This window comes from Cynoglossus semilaevis, chromosome 5 (assembly GCF_000523025.1).
Source record: "Cynoglossus semilaevis isolate Cse_v1.0 chromosome 5, Cse_v1.0, whole genome shotgun sequence".
Lineage (NCBI taxonomy): Eukaryota > Metazoa > Chordata > Actinopteri > Pleuronectiformes > Cynoglossidae > Cynoglossus > Cynoglossus semilaevis.
In genome coordinates, this window is record NC_024311.1 from 10,637,972 (window position 1) to 10,656,118 (window position 18,147).

General features: G+C 41.7%; 1 protein-coding gene across 2 annotated transcripts in view; it reads right to left on the bottom strand.

Annotated features, from left to right (window-relative positions):
* Window positions 1-18,147, bottom strand: part of fto (FTO alpha-ketoglutarate dependent dioxygenase) — a 68,305-nt gene that overhangs the window by 12,315 nt on the left and 37,843 nt on the right. For both annotated transcript variants that reach the window (XM_025055400.1, XM_025055401.1), the window contains exon 8: window positions 7,115-7,236. In XM_025055400.1, the coding sequence (XP_024911168.1) occupies window positions 7,115-7,236 (122 nt within the window). The remainder of the gene's footprint in view (window positions 1-7,114; window positions 7,237-18,147) is intronic.

The window sequence follows — 18,147 nt, forward strand, 5'->3', positions numbered from 1 at the left end:
AGCGGCGTTGGGTATAATTAACAGAGGAGTGGAGAGAGATGTGTGTAGTTGAGGTGGGAAGGGTGGAGGCGGTGGGTCTGCCCAGATGGGGTGGTGGAGGTGGTGGTGGATGGAGACAAAAGGAATGGGATGAGGCATGTGGTGTGGATGCACGTATAATATGTGTGCAGGATATACAGTGATATCAGCAATCTAACAAAAATAACAATCTCTCAGAGCCCAGGACTAAAAGGTTTAATCTACATATTTAGGGCCCCTTATATATTTTTGGCTGTCGTACAAATTATTTCCATCTTGAACGTACATTTATTGAAAGCTTCTTTTTGCAAAGTAAATACAGAGTTTTAGAGCCAAAATCAGTTCTTTTCTAAAAACATTGAAAGTCCTTTGTCCTTGACTTTTATCTAATTAGACAATGCTTCAAACGCTTTACGGAATTCTAGAATTTCCTTTTTTTGGATATTTAGAAATGCTTTTTGTATCTGTGCTCATTATCCTACTCGCCTCACACACAAACTATTACAACAAAGAGAACGGCTGTGGGAATGACTCTGTGTTCACACTATTTGTTTCACATGCCTGACACACGTCCTGACACAATCATGCTCTATCAGCTCTCTGGGATGTTGGGTTTGACCAGAAAAAATGCGCTGGTTTTCTTGACTACCAGTAAAACAGGCCCAAAAGCCAATCCCTCCCTTCTCCTCTCACCACACTGTTTTTTGCAAACACAAATCTTGTTTCCATATTAAAAAAAGGCAGCATTTAATGGGCAACTGTCTGTGCAACAAGTGTGTTTAAATGTCTTGTGGGTCTTTTAATGACATTTCTAACTCTCTCCTTCTGCCTCTCCGTGCCACACCTTATTTCCAAACTCTTACTGCGAAATGCATAATTATAAAATGACTGTTTCCATTTAAACCTTGAAGATTTTAATTTAGTTGTGACTCAAGTCAAGTTTGAATGAAGAAATCTAACAAAAGACCGTGATCCCTGATCCTTGCCAGTTGAGTGCCTTCCATTACCACACACAAATGCACAAAGGGTGAAATCATGTGCGTCAGTCGCTGGTTACTAAACTGCTTGTCAGTCAGAAATAATATCATTACATGTATACACAGGTATCATTTGTTTGTAGAGTGATGGTGAAGAAAAAGCATCAGTGGATAACTTGTCCGCAGCAGTTATGCAAGAAGGAGACACACTCATATGTTCTCTCCAGCATGGGAACTAACTAGGGTGTGATCCCAATTACAACGGCAACAGCAGCTGTGAGGTTCTGCTGAGGTCAGGACATGTCATGCATAACTGAGTGATTGCTAAACAGGGGTGGGTGCATGAGAGAAGAATTCATAATTTACAATCAAGCACACTCAAACATACACCTCACAAACACTCGGGCCACAGGCAATCTCTCGGCACGCATGTAACCAGTCTCAGGGACCACACAGACATGTTTTAGATAAAGAAAGACAAATTAGACGACTGCGTCATGGGCTAACCACTCCGTTTGCGCTAATTACAGACTGGTCCTCGATGAAAGAGACAGATGACATGTCCTTATTTGTTTTCTTCTGTGCCCCGAACCAAGTAAACACAAAGATGCCAATGACGCCAAGAGCACTTGGTACAAGGTTAAGGCAAGCAGACAGTAAAGACAGAGAACAGGGTTCTAGGAAGAGTGTTCCACCCACTACACAGGTGTTTGCCCACCATTACAGCAAACAAACCCCGAAGGTAAAGAGAAACAAGGGTGTGGACGGCAAACGAATGCCAAGGAAAACAGAGAGAACTAGCCCAGTCTGTTCTGCTTTCAAAACAGTGCTGCTGTTGTGGCGATGATGTGTGTGCAAATGTGGGACTGCTATCCTGGAGATGTGATTAACCTGTCACCTTACATTGCCACATACAGTACATCACACAGGCCCGGCAGACTAAGCTGCCACCAACCAGACTGTTAGTTTACAATGCCATCTCATACAGTACATACCAATCAAACCTATATATTTACAGCTTAATGCCACCTCCTCTGAACCTCAGTCCTAACCCCACTAACTTCAGCAGCAGCAGTTCTTGACATTAGTCACTGGGGTATTCTAACACTTAAAGGAGTTGAGGACCACGTTGGAAAAGAATGTGCGCTGTCAATCTTAATTGTAGCAGCAACACTGACAATCTTACTAACTCCCATCTGGGCCTGGAGAGCACCATTGTCTCTGAGCGCCCTGCCCCACCCCACTGCAAGAGTTAGGGCTGGGCCTGTCACGGACAGCACAAAGGACATGTCACCACAACAGATATGGAGTGTTAGCCAATGGAGGTCTCTCTCCTCTTTTAATGTGTCACTATGCATCTCTGCAGGAGTGCAACTTTTAGCTGACAACTCTAGTGGGGTCATTCCTGGTTGGACACACCTCCAACCTCAACTCTTTGGCCCCTGCTGGCCAGCGTTGGCTTCTGTTGACCCTTGGTTTTGATGACAGTCTGGGTCTTTTGTGAAACATGGCTGTGGCCAGGTGAAGACAAGAGTGGATGACAATGGCAGGAAACATAAAGCTGATGAAGGCTGGGACACAACCCAAAGGGGTCATGGGTCAGACCGGACAGCTGAGTGATGAGTGCAGCTGTGGACGCGTGGACCTCCTTCCTTCTGCCTCCTGATGTCAGCTGACGTCGCCTTTGTCCCAGGATAAAGACCTCACTCACTCTCAACAAGTCGAAGAAAAGTAATAAACACATGGAACAGATGTACTACACCACAAATTCTGAGTATACAGCTATTAGAGTGACAACATAACCCTGGTCGGGGCGGGGTCACATGCTTTCCAAAGGAACAGACTCTCCTTTTTTAACAGTATATATAGCATTTCAGAACAAAAATAAATGATGTTTCCTGTCACTACATTATACAATGTGAACAAGCATGAACCCTTTTTCCTCCAATACGGAGTGCAATACTCATCCTACAAAGTTAGGATGCCTTTGTGCAGGATCTTTGGTGAAGGTGATGCTACATTGGCAGGTGGATTTTAGTACCCAATAACCACTTTTCTGTGGCGCTACACAGCTTAAAGAACTAAACTAATGCTTAATTATAACACAACTAATTATGTAACTTGAGACTGAGACTTCTTACTTGAATTCTTCCTTTTTCCTCAGACATAGGTTCCTCCTGGCCCCTGCACAGTCTTACTTCTTCTTCTTAATTTTAAACAGTAACACTGAGTACATTCAGTAGAACTATTGCCACCTATGGATATGCCAAAAAAAAAAAAATCCACCTACTACCGTGAAAAACTACAGAAGCGGACAGCTTCCATGATGGGGACTAGAAGAAAATAATTTGTTGTTGCTAATTAAAATGAGGGGAATAATTGAATGTCATTCTGTATTTTCTTTTTTAGGAAACTCCTGCATTCTCCAAACCTGTTACGCTGCCAAGTTAAAAAACGTACACTTTGTAAGTCCGATTGATTCTGGTGCCAAAGGTCAATGGCTGTGTTCTCTTTTTTGGCTCACACTGACAAAAAAAGCAATGGTCTTTGAAAAGTCAGTCACAAACCCTGCCTTGAGTCGTAAACACCACCGCCTGCCTCTCCTCCTTTTCTCATCCACCGAGGTGAGTTAGGTTTGCACTCTGTTAATCTTTCACTACAGGCTTCTTGCTTTAACACTGGCCTACTGGAGAACTGAAGAGCGATAAAAAAGAAGAGTAGTAAAGGACAGGCTTGGATAAAAGAGTAGGAAGAAAAAGGCATTCAGAAAGCCAGATGGGCACCTTCACAGTCCATTTATCAAACCCAATGTGGCCCTCCCCTCCTCTTCCTGCTGCTCTCATGTCCTAAACCCCCATGTAATTCTGTAATGATTTTCATTATCATATAATGACCTTACAAAGCCTACAGCAGTTTGTATAGTCGGTACAAAACTCACAGATGTTCCAATCAGAGTTTGCTCATCGGCTGTGACAAGGCTTTTTTAGCCTTTTCTCTTGGTCAGGAGCACTGACCTCTAGGCTGTGCGGGGTTAGCATAAGGTCACCTCATCCAGGAGGTTCAAAGGTGGCTCTAGTGTATGCATACAAATCCAGTGGCTATGATACAGTGGATTATGTTGTGCCCCCAACCACAAAGATCCTGCTTCCAGTTTTGCCTTTCTGTGTTGATTCATGTGTTCAATGAAAATGGTTTCCACAATATGATTGTTGATTAAATAGAATGTTTAAACCAAAGATTTTAAATGAATGTCATTTCCTGATTGTGCCTTACTTTTTATTTGTGCATTTCCTCTGTTGCATACTCAGCCTCCCTACCGTGGAATTGTTGTGCACATAATAATCCATCTATTTCCAGCATACTCACGGGGCATTTACCAAAGGGACACAGAAGGGCAGCATCTATCATAGAATTCACCATGTGCATCGGCAAAACCCAGTTACCAGAAAAGCTCATAAGAATAAAAAAGCCTTCATAACTTTGTTGGCTCATGTGAATGAATGAATGGAGTGCCTCGGCTCGTAGGGCGAGCCGCAGCATCACTCACTCTAAGTGCCTATATGTCACTGGCAAAGAACCACTGGTCACCAGGGCTAATTCTTCTTTTTTTGCTTTTGCAAAAAGAAAACAAAAATAATATACTATATACTGTATATATATATATATATATTTATATATATATATATATATAAATATATATATATATATATAAATATATATATATATATATATTTATATATATATATATATATTTATATATATATATATATATATAAATATATATATATATATATATTTATATATATATATATATATATTTATATATATATATATATATACCAAGAAGGGGAGGCAGCAAGCTGGTGTTGCAGCACAGGGAGTGCTGCTTTAACTGGTGTTTAAGAAACAAAAGTCAGCCAGAAACTTAATCAATCAATGCCGGTTGTTTATGTTTATGCGCCTCTCGCTAAAGTCATCAATCATGCTTTTTCTGCTCCTTTTTCATCCTTTTGCGCGAGCATTATGTGCTGAATTGAAACCATGGAAACAAAGGGAGTATTATGATAAAAGCTTGCCTGTTGCATATTGTGTGGAAACCTAATTAGAACGCCCAGCGTGGGGGGAAAATCAGCTAAATGAATCAGCAAATTAATTACAGAAGTCCTATTTTGGTGTGCACCTTATTGAAAATAAAGAAAGTTCTGAACACATCTGACAGCAATGAAATAAATTCTCTTTACAGTGTGTCTGATCCTGTAATATACTGTATCTTTAATTTTAAAAATGCCACAGTCTATGAGGACACACATAAAGAAACTTTTTTTTTTTTTTGCTTCATATCAGCAGACGCAGTTCCCTAATCTGCAGGAGTTCGGCCCACTTAACATTGCACACAGCAATGTGTTTTGTTTTGTATTAATGCTATCTGCTGACAGCCACTTGACAGTGTAACCTCTGGCTTTTTGTAAGTGGGGTAGTTAGGGTGAGGGGCAGACGTTTAATGTGTGTAACCCTTAACACACATTATATGTGTGTAAAGAAGGCATTAGGAGCAGCTGGAGTTCAAACACATTGTGTGGGGCGCTCGCCCTGGACTCAGACTAATCTAATCAGTCTTTCACTGCTGATAGATTAAACGTCTGTCTGCCCCAAAGATGAGGACGGAGCACTTCCTGGTCTGCTCTGTGATAATGTTAGACATGTTAGTCCACGTTAACACTGCATGGTGGATGGGTGGGTGTGAGGTTGTACCGAGCCGGTGGTGGGACAGTGGTTATGTTGAGTTTGGGCTGAAGAGTGATGATACGGTTCCTAGCTTTCAGCACCTGCAACAGGAATGCGCTATCAACGCAGGCCCTACATCTGAGTTGTGAGGCAGGGGGCGTCAACACAGCAAAGAAAGGTGTGTGGAAACAGGCTGTTTACAAGGCTCATCTGGACAGGGCAGAGCTGAGGGTCAACTGGAGGGGACAGCTCCAAAACAGAGGGCTGGTGTGGAAAGACGAGGGAGGCAACACCGCAAATCTTCCAAAAGAAGACATGTTGTTTTCAGTTAGAACTGGTCTGTGGATTCTGCCTCTGGCCATTTTGCTTTTTCTTGGATCTGGTCTGCTTCAACGTGTGTGTCGGTGTGTTTGTGTGTGCCTGTCTGTGTGTGTGTGACACAGAGGTCAAATGTGTTGATAGAGACAATAAGCAGGAAAACGTATGCAACTCTAGTGCACACATGCCTACCTGTGTTTGTGTGTGCTTACCAGTGCGGTGTTGGGGAGAATGAGCAGCTAAAGAAACACTGCGTGTGTGTGTGTGTGTGTGTGTGTGTCAGTGTGGGAGGCCTCTCTTTATCAGAATGAATGGCTGCTGGTCTAAACCCTCTGCTCTCTGTCCTTATCTAGAAGGAAGGAAGTGACTGAGCTTATCCAAGACACACGTGTCGTTGTGATAGCTGTGATAGCTGTGATAGCTGCCAGGCCCAAGGACCAAGAACAACAGCAACAACTCCACGGCATATCTAGGGAATTCACATCTGCTCCAAGTGGGGAGTCATCCTCCAGCAAACTGAATGAAAGAACTAATGTGTCTATCTCTGATCACAGCATTCCTTTATGTCATCACAAAAATACTTTAAATCCATGTTGTCATGTATTACTGAACGTATAGTAAGTAGGTGAAAAACACTTCAAGGAAGAAGGAAGTACAAATCAGATGGGAGATTTGTTTGAAGTTGGGTTTTTAAAGCAAAGCTTTTTCATGAATTTCTGCAACTGCGAAGAAACTACTATCTGATAACATTTACAGGAAGTACTGGCAGATCATTCACCATTCATTAGGCAGCTTCTTTGTAAGACAAACATATATTTCTATTACTAAAGCAGAGCCAGAAAAACAGGAAATGGTCGGTATGGTTGCTGTTTTGGAGACACTTCTGAATAACGCAACATTTGATAATCGAGTGCGTACAGACAACAGATATTACTGTTAATTATTATTGTATATTGATATTGGTGAGAACAGTTTTAAAATGCAATGGTTATAAATGTTAACTTTTATTAAGAGAGATTGTGTAAATACTTCAATATGTGTGAAACAGTTGAACATCTTTCGTGCGCGTGTGTTACCTGTCTCTCCAGGTCTGCCTCTGCTGGTGTCTGTCTGTCAGTGCAGACAGCAGAGTTTCCGCCATCTCTCTGCGTCCCTCTGCTGCTCTGCCTTCCTCCACCGTTTTCAGGAACAGCATGGTCTGAAAAAGAGAAGCGGAAGAAAACATGCATCTCTTTTGACTGAATTAATGGGCATGTTAATGACACTGCCACCTGGACTACAACTGCCATTTCATTTGCAATACAATAGGAAACATACCGTAGCTAAAACGCAGGTGGATGTTTCACCTCCCGTCACATACTTTGAGTGTGACACATAATTACCTGGCTCTATTACATCTTCTTTTGAATATTAAACCAATTGAAACTGAGCGGAGAGACTACCTGAGGCGACTCCTTCCACCCTTGAGCTTCTATCATTAGTTTAGAAATTACACAGCTCTGAGCAAAGACTCCATTAGAAGTGCTGACATACAGTAAGTCTAGTATAAAGTCAGTTTCACATCAGAGGATGGGCAAATTACATCCAATATTAAAGTGTGAGTCAATTAATCACGTCCTGCACAGCAGAGTGTAATGTGTGAGTATCCCCCTGTTGAACATGAATTACAGGCCAGCTTAAAGTGTGACGTGGCACATCACTGCTAATCTGAGACATCCTCCAGAACCTTCACTTCCGAGTCCTTATGCAGCCTATAAGCTGGTTGAGAGGGAGTCAAATGAAAAGGGATCTGGCAGTCTAAATTAAATGCAGCACTGTCAGCCATATTCAAATCCCCCTTTCCCCTTTTCTTCTCTACCCTTCACAAATTCTCTCCCTCTCTGAATATCCTTAAATGCACCCCCCCTTCTCTCCCACCCTCTGAGAAGTGATGGATCTGTAACTCTGACTGACTCTGACGCCTTGTTAGGAACAGTCTCTCGCTGTCACATCCTTCCGTCAAGCACGTTTATTTCTTCCCATTAACAGTCACTCACCTCCCCAGTCATCCCACCCTCTTTTCAAAAACCCACAATGTAAAGGAACCTTCATCTCTTCTCCTCTGCCTCGGTTTTAATCCCTTTCTGACAATCCACCTGTCTGTCTTAATTCATGTGAAGATGGCTTTGACGGCCTGTGTGTGTGTGTGTGTACACACTTCTCCAAAGGAGCGGTATGATTTGCCAGAAGAGTAATATGCTTACTTCCTCCACACCACACAGGACAGGTGTCAAAACATATGGCAGTGTGTGACTGATAACACCTGACTCTGAGGAGACACCACAGATTACAGTGACCAGGAGGAAGCAGGGTCGGCTGCCTGCCTATGGAGCCTGTACCATTCGGTTTGCATCAAACCCCACCCTCTAGGAACAGACTAAGAAAGTGCCAGAAAGTGCGTTCACACTGTATCACCATCTCAACCGGCAGACATCACACTGTCACACTGCAGCCGTACCACAGTGTCTTGTGTTCAGGCACAACACTGAAGCGTGAGGGATTCACAGTTCGTCTGAAACCTAGGATTCTGAGCCCCTCTCCTCCGTTCTTTCAGTGTCAGTCCTCAGAGCGAAACAAGTGGCATGACAGAAAAAAAAAAGATAAAATATCTTAACTGCAGCCAGGGAAAATCATTAATTTTAAAACAAATACTGGATCTAGAATAGCAGTTTCAGCTTCAGCACTATCGCTGACTCCAAAAAGCCCCATCAACATTTATTCATTAAGTACCAGATTTGTTTCATGCAGTATCCTAGTGGCAAATGTCATGTTATAATATATATTTTTAGACAACTCATATTTTTAGGCAACTCAGATGTTTATATATATATATATATATATATATGTGTGTGTGTGTGTGTGTGTGTGTATTTATATATATATATATGGTCATGTAACAATGGCTCAATTATTATCCAGAAACATTTACTAACAATGATCAGCTATTTTTTTTAGAAAAACGAAATTATATTGAAGCTGCAAAAATAGATCCCATCTTACTAAAATGCTGATGTCTGTTTATACCAACCATGAAACACAGGAGGCCAGGTTGTGCTTTTCAGAGTTAGTTTGTGCCACTCATTCTACAAACATGTGTTACCACACCACATGTAGAAAGATGCAGGTTTAGCCCCAAGCTGGTTCCTGGCCAGGTCAGACAACATACTGGTTGTTCTCTGGTCAGTCTTCTGTCAGCGACAACCAGACCACGACCCTTTGTCCCGGGACTAATCTGCGTCTTCTTTCCTCCTATTTACCTCTTGACGACAGCAGCTGTCTTCAGTGTCCGACCTCTTTGGCCCTGATGCTGACCACTGATGTGCCCTGACCCAGGCCAGAACCCCAAAGTGAACAAAAGTAGAACCCTAAACGTCCTCAGTGTGGGTCTCTAAGCCAACTGGTCTATTTTACTACAGATGGGCATAAACATTTCTTTCTCTCTGCAGACGCGGCGTTGGTAAACAAACACAAAGCCAGGCTGAGTTGTTGGAGAGTTGGAGTGATGATAGTGTTCCAAAGGTTGGCTGGCTGCAGGGCAGCCTGGGGCGGCTCACTAACACCTCAAGCCAGGACTGTATCTTAACAACAACAAGCATCTGTCTATTCTTTCACATAACAACATGTCACTCATTCAGGACTGTTGCACTACATACTGCAAACTTCGTGTAATAGGTGCCTCAGCTAACATAATGGCTAAGTAGCAAGAGCTCAAAGGGAGGGGAAAAAAATTGATGGGTTATAGACGATAACCCACAGCTTGGAGACACTATCAGCTAACATGATGTGTCTTCAGACCGGAACTTTCCAGAGTCTTTTAAAGTAGTTTTTAAACCTGTTCTTGATATGGTTCTTGACCAGTGGGAATCAGATTAATGGACACTGAGATTGAGATCACAGTCAGAATTTGAAAACATTCAAATGTTCCATTGTTCTGAAGTGACTTCAAACCAAAACGGCAAACTTTAAACTCCTGCTACATACTAAGTCTTCTAAATTAGTTTCTTCAATGTGTTCATTGAAAATTCTCTGGGTTGAAGTAAGTTCTTCAATTAGTATAAGTCATAATACAATTTCAATTAAAGAACCAACCAGTCATATGTCTATTTTTAATTTCAATAGGCTTGCCGTTACATAATAAAAAGGAAACACAAAGTCCAAAGACATACAGTCTAAATATGTAATAATTCTACCTTTACAACTTAAATAAATCATTGTAGTCCTTGTAGATCTGTAGAAGTTCATATGTTTTTTTTTTATTCCTGGAGTCTCCTTATTTGTGTTGACGTGTTCTCGCGATCTCTGTGTTGATGGAAACCCCAGCCTTTCTGCCTGGTTGACCGTCGCAAGGTTACAGGCACCATCAATTATGTCAGCCAGTAAAATGGGCTTCGCTACGCACACCAGATTATATGGAGTGTAAAACATTAGAAAAATGTGTCTGAAACATCAGAGTAACATGTTTTAGGTGACAAAGGCTTCAGGGGTGGAGAGGAACCTCCCAAAAAGGGAAGACCCTGACAAGTGATTTTGTTTGAAGGCATTGTATCGCACACAAGTGGGCAGGGATTCTTTGTATGGCCCCAACGGCTGTCCATCTTCTGGGTAGAATACAAGCAGGGTGGAAGGACATATGCTTTCCACAGGGTCAAATGAAGCAGAACTCTCAAGCCTTTGTGTCGATCCCTTTTGGTGGCAAAGTAGAAAAGGGAAATCTGTTGAAGGGTCGCAGTTCGCTGGGCCCACAACTATCACATAAAAATTCACTGGTCTGTTTTTCGCAAAGGCCTTTGTCTGCCTCTCATGATAAGGAGCACAGATCCAGTTCGCCCAGATGACGAAACCACAAAGTTCTTGCTCTGAATGAGAGGGGACAGGACACACACACAAACTCCTCACTGGCCTGGCAAAAATGCATCATCAATCTATCAGGAGAAAGGCCCAGAGAGGTGCTTTGACTAATTCAGGACAATGAAGACAGAGCTGGACAGAGATGTTTACGACGAGCGTGACACCGCAGCACCATCCACTCTGTTAAAACTCCCTTTCTGTGCTTGACTATATGAAAGCTGAGTCGAGATTCCAGCTTGATAACAGATTGTGATCAGCACCTCGCTCTCCTGCCAGTAAAAAGCTTTTTGCTGACTGGGGCCGAAGCCAACCCGGGAGTTATACATCGTTACGCACACCACACCGTACTTAAGCTCTTCAAAAAATGCTAAACCAATAAAAAGGGTTTCCATCCATCTCGGCAGGCACACATAAAGCAGTTTTGTTTTTTCAGCGGCTGAAATGTACTACTTACAAAGTTTTGATTGACTACAAAAAGTTTAAAAGGTAGTTATTCTCTTCAGTGTATTTGGATGAAGGACGTCATAGTGAAACTATACGAGCTGTTGTGTGTCCAGTCTGACATCAGCTGCGAATTACATATAGACGGAGCTTTTGGAGCACAGATTAAGATCTCTGTAACCTTGGGCTTCCCACCATAAAAATGCCGGAGACTTGAGTGAAGCCCATAATGTCTGTATGAAGTACTATTGACAGACAAATGCTCAGATGACGGATAAACACAGGCTAACATTACAGTTCGTGTTTTTTTTACACTATCATTGACAATTGTTATGTGTTCATAAAAGATACAATATGGAAATCTGAATAATTTAAATTAAACTAAAAGTATATCTACATTACTACCTTGTGTGTTTAATAATCACTGGCTACAGTGGCATTAGGAATAAGAAATATACCTGTAGAAAAAACGGTTTATGTAATTTTAGTCACTTTTATTTTTTTTTAATTTTATACTAGTTTTACATTAACACAATCCCTTAGTGTTGCTGCCAGTCATTGACCATAAACTTTACAGTTGTTTTTACAGTGTATCGTACATTTTAAAAATGCTACTGGGAGTAATAATAGTAGTAGTAGTAAGTAGCAGTGATAGTACTATTAAGTAACCATTGCATTTTCTCACATCCACCTGGTCTACCTGGACCCACTGTGTTATATATACTGAATATACAGTAGGTGTATGTGTGATCCCCCCCACCCCGAGAGGCTTTTGAGAGCAGATAAAAGGTGTTTATGAGACTGTTAGTCGGGGGAGGATGCCACCCCGCGGCTCATGCCCGAATAAAAGAGCAATTTATTACATCCAACATGACCCTCTCATTACACACAAATAGGAATTAATGAGCACTATATCGGGCACTCCCAGTGGAGTCAGGCGGGGCCCGCTAAAGGACTAGTGTTAATTACACTGTCCTACATCTCACCCATTTAACACCAGGAATCAGATCTCTATATCTGCAGGGGACGGAGGGACAGAAGCCTGGGAGAATCACACGACCTGGAGTCATGTAATCATGGAACCACAAGTTCGATACAGATGAAAGAGCACCAAGATATTTATAAAAATAAATATAAAGGCAAATTTTGCCCACAAATAAAGTATATGTAACAAAATATTACCATAGTTAAATAGTTTCAGCAGCATCAAAAATGATAGGTTTTATCTAAAAATTTGGAAAATTTGGAATTATCTCTGCACCTGTGCCTCTTCTGTCTGTTTTAGCCTCATTTATTTTATATTTTAAAATCCACCTTAACAATTTAAACCTTGATCTTCACCCGGTTTACTCCTCTCACCTCTGAAAACCCTCCACATTTTTATCTGTCGTAATTCCTTCACCGTCACAAAGAAATCTCAAAATCATCATCAACGATCTCTTTTCACATAACTCATGATTTTCTTGGCATTTATTCAAGCAAATCAAACAATTTCACACTGCTTCTCCGTCAGTGTCACTCCACTGTCTCCTCTATTTTGAGGCAGCGTGGATTAGAGTGATTCTCTTTTCCTACCAAAATATAAACATTTAAATGTAAAATCTGATCATGGATTAAATCTCCATTATTTTGGAATCACTTTGAGAATCATAGTGGCATCTACAAACGCAGCTACGGGCTTCTGGCAGGTTTTTTCAACAGGGTTTTATTTGCAAATCGCTTTTTTTCAGTTGAATACGTAATAACTTCTTAAACTTCTTTAAATATTTATTTAATGGGTGGTGTGAATTACAAATTATTTGGAGGTCTGTAAAAAAATGTAAAATCATATCATATTATAATCATATTAAGCAGACGGGCTAAGGAAGTCACTGATGCATGAACACGATTTAGCTTTTCATTCTTCTTCTTCTATTATCAGAGAATGTACTACAATGGCATCAGTACAACTAAAGTACAACTACTGCATCAGTACAGTACAACTACCTAACCATATGTCAAAGGAACAATAACTTGTTATGTCAATATATGTTATTTATATGTGACAATTTTTTTTCTTATGTCAAAAAATGACATGTAAAGGAAATCCTGAATCTTGAACCCTGAGTTTTCACTCACTATTGGCAGATTGAGGTCAATATTGAACATGTGACGACAAGCTCTGGTCACGTACCTACAATTTAATCAATACAAGGAACTTTCTAGGCCTTTAATTGTTAAATGTTGTGGGGATTTTTTAGTAAGTCTTACGCTAGTTCTTCACTCCAGCGTTAGCCAACATTCCCAACAAACGTAAACAGTTACACCCGGGTCAGAGTTTTGGAGTGAATGTCCAACGAAGGTTGGTGCTAATGTTTCTGACTGCGAAGTCTCTCTTTTTCATCTCCATGTTCTTTACACTCTCCGTCCTCTCAGTGTCGTAATGACACAGGACGATGCCGGGCCCTGCAGCCATCCCTGCCGTCCACACACAACGCGTTCAAGATGAGCAGTGATTAATCTAGGCTGCCCCATAATTCCTCTTTACTACTTTAATGGATGTTATCTCTCCTCCTCTGAATCCTTATCTTGCTGATCAGGGCCAAGCAAGAAGAGAGGCAGCAGAACAGGAGGAGGTGGCCGTGAGCAGAGAGAAGAGGGAGCGAGATCAAACCGAATCCATACAGAGGAAAGTAAACGAGCGAGCGAGTAAATAAGTCGGCAAATAAATAAATACGGGGATTGAAGGAGCTGCTAAGAGGATCAAGCAGATCAGTCTCTGTAAAGTGATCATTTGTTTTCTAAAAAGACGAGACAAGCCGCCTTTAAGGCTTGCTGATACTGTGAAAACGCCGTCAACATCACAATTCACAGACAAACAATTTGTCCAAAACCACTGTCAATAAAACTCCTCAGCCTTACCGTAAAAATCAGGCTCCATCTAATCACAGACAGAAGGCAATTAACATTACAGACAATTTCTCAAGATCTTATTTTTAGTCCTGTTATTTAAAAAAAAAACTTTTTGTTAACATTTTGTCCTTCTCCGACTAACAGGACACTGCATCCGGTAATTAAGAAACAATTATATATTTAAACTGGTTTAATTTCAATCACTTAATATAATAAGATCTTGCTCCACAAGGGATCGTACTGAAAGATAAAATGAGCTGGTCCAATAAGACCTACGACAGTACAGGCAACTAAGAACGGCAGCACAGTATGCGTTTAAACCCGTGTGTGTGTATGTGCAATATAATACTAAATATTTATGAACTGAAGTATTAAAATAAACTTTTTTTTTAATCATATCATGTAGCGGCAAAGGCACAAAAATAAAAAAATAACTTTTTGTATATCAGACTTAGACGCCTCACAGTTGCTTTTCATTTTCCACATATTCACCTCGTCCGCCCCCTTGCTTTATGTCCACCCTTGTCTCTCTTACCATATGTATTAAGGCACCAGAAGGCTAACAGGGTTAAACCTGTTCGCAGCTCCTTTTTTTTCCTCTATTGGCATGCTGCGATGTTGCAGTGCGATTCTGTCACAGACAAATCTCTGTGGGATTCCATTCACTGCTAGTGTACATCTTTAGGTACAAAGCCGTGGGCTGCATTGGCTCCAGGTAACATAAACGCTCCCTTCAAGCCACAGCGTATCTGCCCATGAAAATTCTCTAAAGGGCTTTAAGCATTTACACAGAACACTATCAGGCGCTGCTGAAAATTCAGCTTACCCTGTTGAATGGGGACTTCAAAGAGAATTGCAAATACCTTTTCACCGCTACATTTTCTCCCTTCTCCGTCTCCGTCTCTGTCTCTTCCTGCCTCTTTTCATTCCGTATTTCCAAACACACTCCTCTGCATAATGTAAACTGTATTATCAGCCGTATATTTTTCCTTTAAATGAATAATAACAATAATCTCTGAGTAATTTCTTTTTTTCTCACCTCTGTCGAAATAGGGCAAAGAAAGCCAGCTAATATAGAGCTGCAGGTAAACAAGGTGCTGCAATAATGAATGAGTGGATTAGGCCCCTGGTGTAGGTTGTGTGATAAGGAGAGAGAACAGCTACTGTCTAACGGAACAGTTTTACTGCCAGTGAAGGAAAAAAGCCACACATTTACTTTCTTTTCTCTAAGTGCTGCTGCAAACACATGAAGATACAAGGAAAAATAAGCCGACATGCTTCACAAACACACACACACACACATACACACCATGTGCCAAAGAACTGCAATATAACAAATGTATGAGCCTATTTGCACAGTGCAGGGCTTAAAATGCAAAACAATATGTTGCATAAACACAGCGTGATTTAATGGAGGAGATAATAAATGGCTTCATAATGAGCAATATAAATGATCTTTAAGCAGTTTACTGCTTAGTTCACACTTATAATTAATCTGGGTTCCATATGTGCATATAAAGTGGGTATAAAACTGACTGTGCAAGTAAAATGGCAAGCAGAAAAAACAAATGTCTGCTGGTAAACATCTGCAGCCCGGTTCAGCTCGGCTCCATCTTCACGCTTTTACTGTCTCACCCCCCCGGCCCCCATGCCAACCCCACCTCCCCAGCTGGACCAATACCCTCCAAACAACACATTTAAAAAATTGCAGCCTAAAATTATTTATTGTGAAATGCACAACAGAAACCATAACATTTATAATGTTTTACAAAGCCATCAAATAAGTGGAGAGGGGATTAATTGCCCCGGCTCGACCTTAAAATAATTATTTTGAGCGGTGCAACTCTAAACTCCGATGAAATTGATACACTTTGATAATTAGATTCTTGGCACTGACCCGCTGAAGTCAATAAAGGTTATTAAGGCCAATTGCTGTCTAAACGCATTACAGGCAGGGTAAACTGTCCGTCCGAGGCCCCTGCTACTCCAGCGCCAATATGATAATCCATTCTCCGTCCTGGGGGTTTCTTCCCCAGCGCCTGTGTCTCCACTCTGCCATACAAAACCAGATTGGATTCGCTTAACCTTTCCAGGACTTTGATCAAATGAGCTCACAGAGCAATAACATTTACATTGACCCCCCACCTATAACCCAACTCCCCCAACACACACACACACACACAAAACCCCTCTCTGATTTTCCTCCCTGTCTGCTCCTACAGTCTCACCCTACAGATCAGTATACACCCCCTCCCACAGCCTCGCAGCACCCAGCCGCCGCGTGCTGGGTCAATAACCTAATCAGCTATCGATGGCGACCAGAGCAGGCTGTGTTAACTGCAGTGTAGCCCTCCTCAGCAGGCAAGATTGTTTCCGAAGTCTGTTATTAAAGGGAGGGGAGAAGATGAAATGGCTACAGCACTGAACTCCAACACACACACAAGTATATGCATAAATAAGGCAGTCTGTTATAAGTCAGAGTAGGTATGTTTGGTTATACAGTGAGACAAAAAGAGTGTGTGCTGCACATGTGCATGTGTGTGACCAACCCAGTGGAAAAGAGAGAGTGACAGGCTGGGTGAGCAGAGAACAGGAAGACATGGCCCTGGTACTACTTCCTGTTTTGTACATCTTGAATTATACAAATGTATTCAACGGAGTGGATCCCATTCATTATGAAAGTAGATTAATTTCCTTGATATGTGTTGAAAGGATTTCTATCTACAAGGCTTGTTCCTCTGTCACATGAGAGGGGAAAGTGTGGGGTAGAGACATGGAGAGAGAGAGAGAGAGAGAGGAAGAGAGAGAGAGAGAGAGAAAGGAGGAAAACAAGAGAAAGGAACAACATAAAGAGGGAGAGGGGGAGAGAAGGAAGGAGAGGGGGAGGCAGAAGAAGACTGAGTGTACAGTCAAATCTCTCTGCAGCTGCGGCGGCTTTTGAAGTTGCAAAGATGAGCAGCCACAGAAGTCAGGAAAGTGACAAATTAGGGAAAAAGCTGTACTGTGCAAGCAGAGCTGCTAAATCAATTAAAGTCATGCAGAGTGTATATATTAACATCACTGCTGCACACATTCAACACACACACACACACACACAGGACAGGTGGCAGAAATAAAGAGGAAGATGCGCCCGTGGACTCGTTCCTGTCGCTTCTCCCCCACAGTGAAAAGAGGAAAAGATATTAAAAATAATTCCACAGCAGTATTTAAAATAGTCTGCATGAAGCCATGCCTCTCAGTCTATTGTCAGTCAGACAGAAGCCATTCATTGTTGCTGGTTTAAGGAAATGTCACTATTGTATGATAGCCATGACAACAGAGTCCTGAGAGAACATCAAGCAGAAGGTCTAAACGGACCGACGACGCCTCAAATCACAGGGGAGAGTCGAACCTTTGAGTTAATGTCTGTCTTAAATAGACCACAGACGGCCCCGGGTCGACTTATATACGTCCATACAATGTCTGTTCCTTCAAACGCACATAAAGAATCAGAATCTTCAATGGAACTGTTCCAGATCCACATCTTTGTTGTCACCTTCACCGAAACAGACGGAGTCAGAGGGTGGCAGGGTGCATTTTGTCTCCATACGTTTGTATTTATATTTATTGATGTATTTGATCAGAATGTCATTCAAATGAAAGGATGAGCATTTGCATGACAACAGGCTGAGGAGCAGAAGGATAGAGAGAGAGAGAGAGAGAGAGAGCAGCAGCCATAAACAGGAGTTAGTCCGCACATTGCAGTATTCTTCAGACAGACTAACAAATGCACAAAAAGCCACACAATGTGGTGTGGGTAGATTAATGGGGGGGGGGGGGGGGGGTTAGCACTGCTGTTTTAACAGGATGAAATAAAAGGATCTTCCGTTGCCAGAGCTCGGTGCATAAA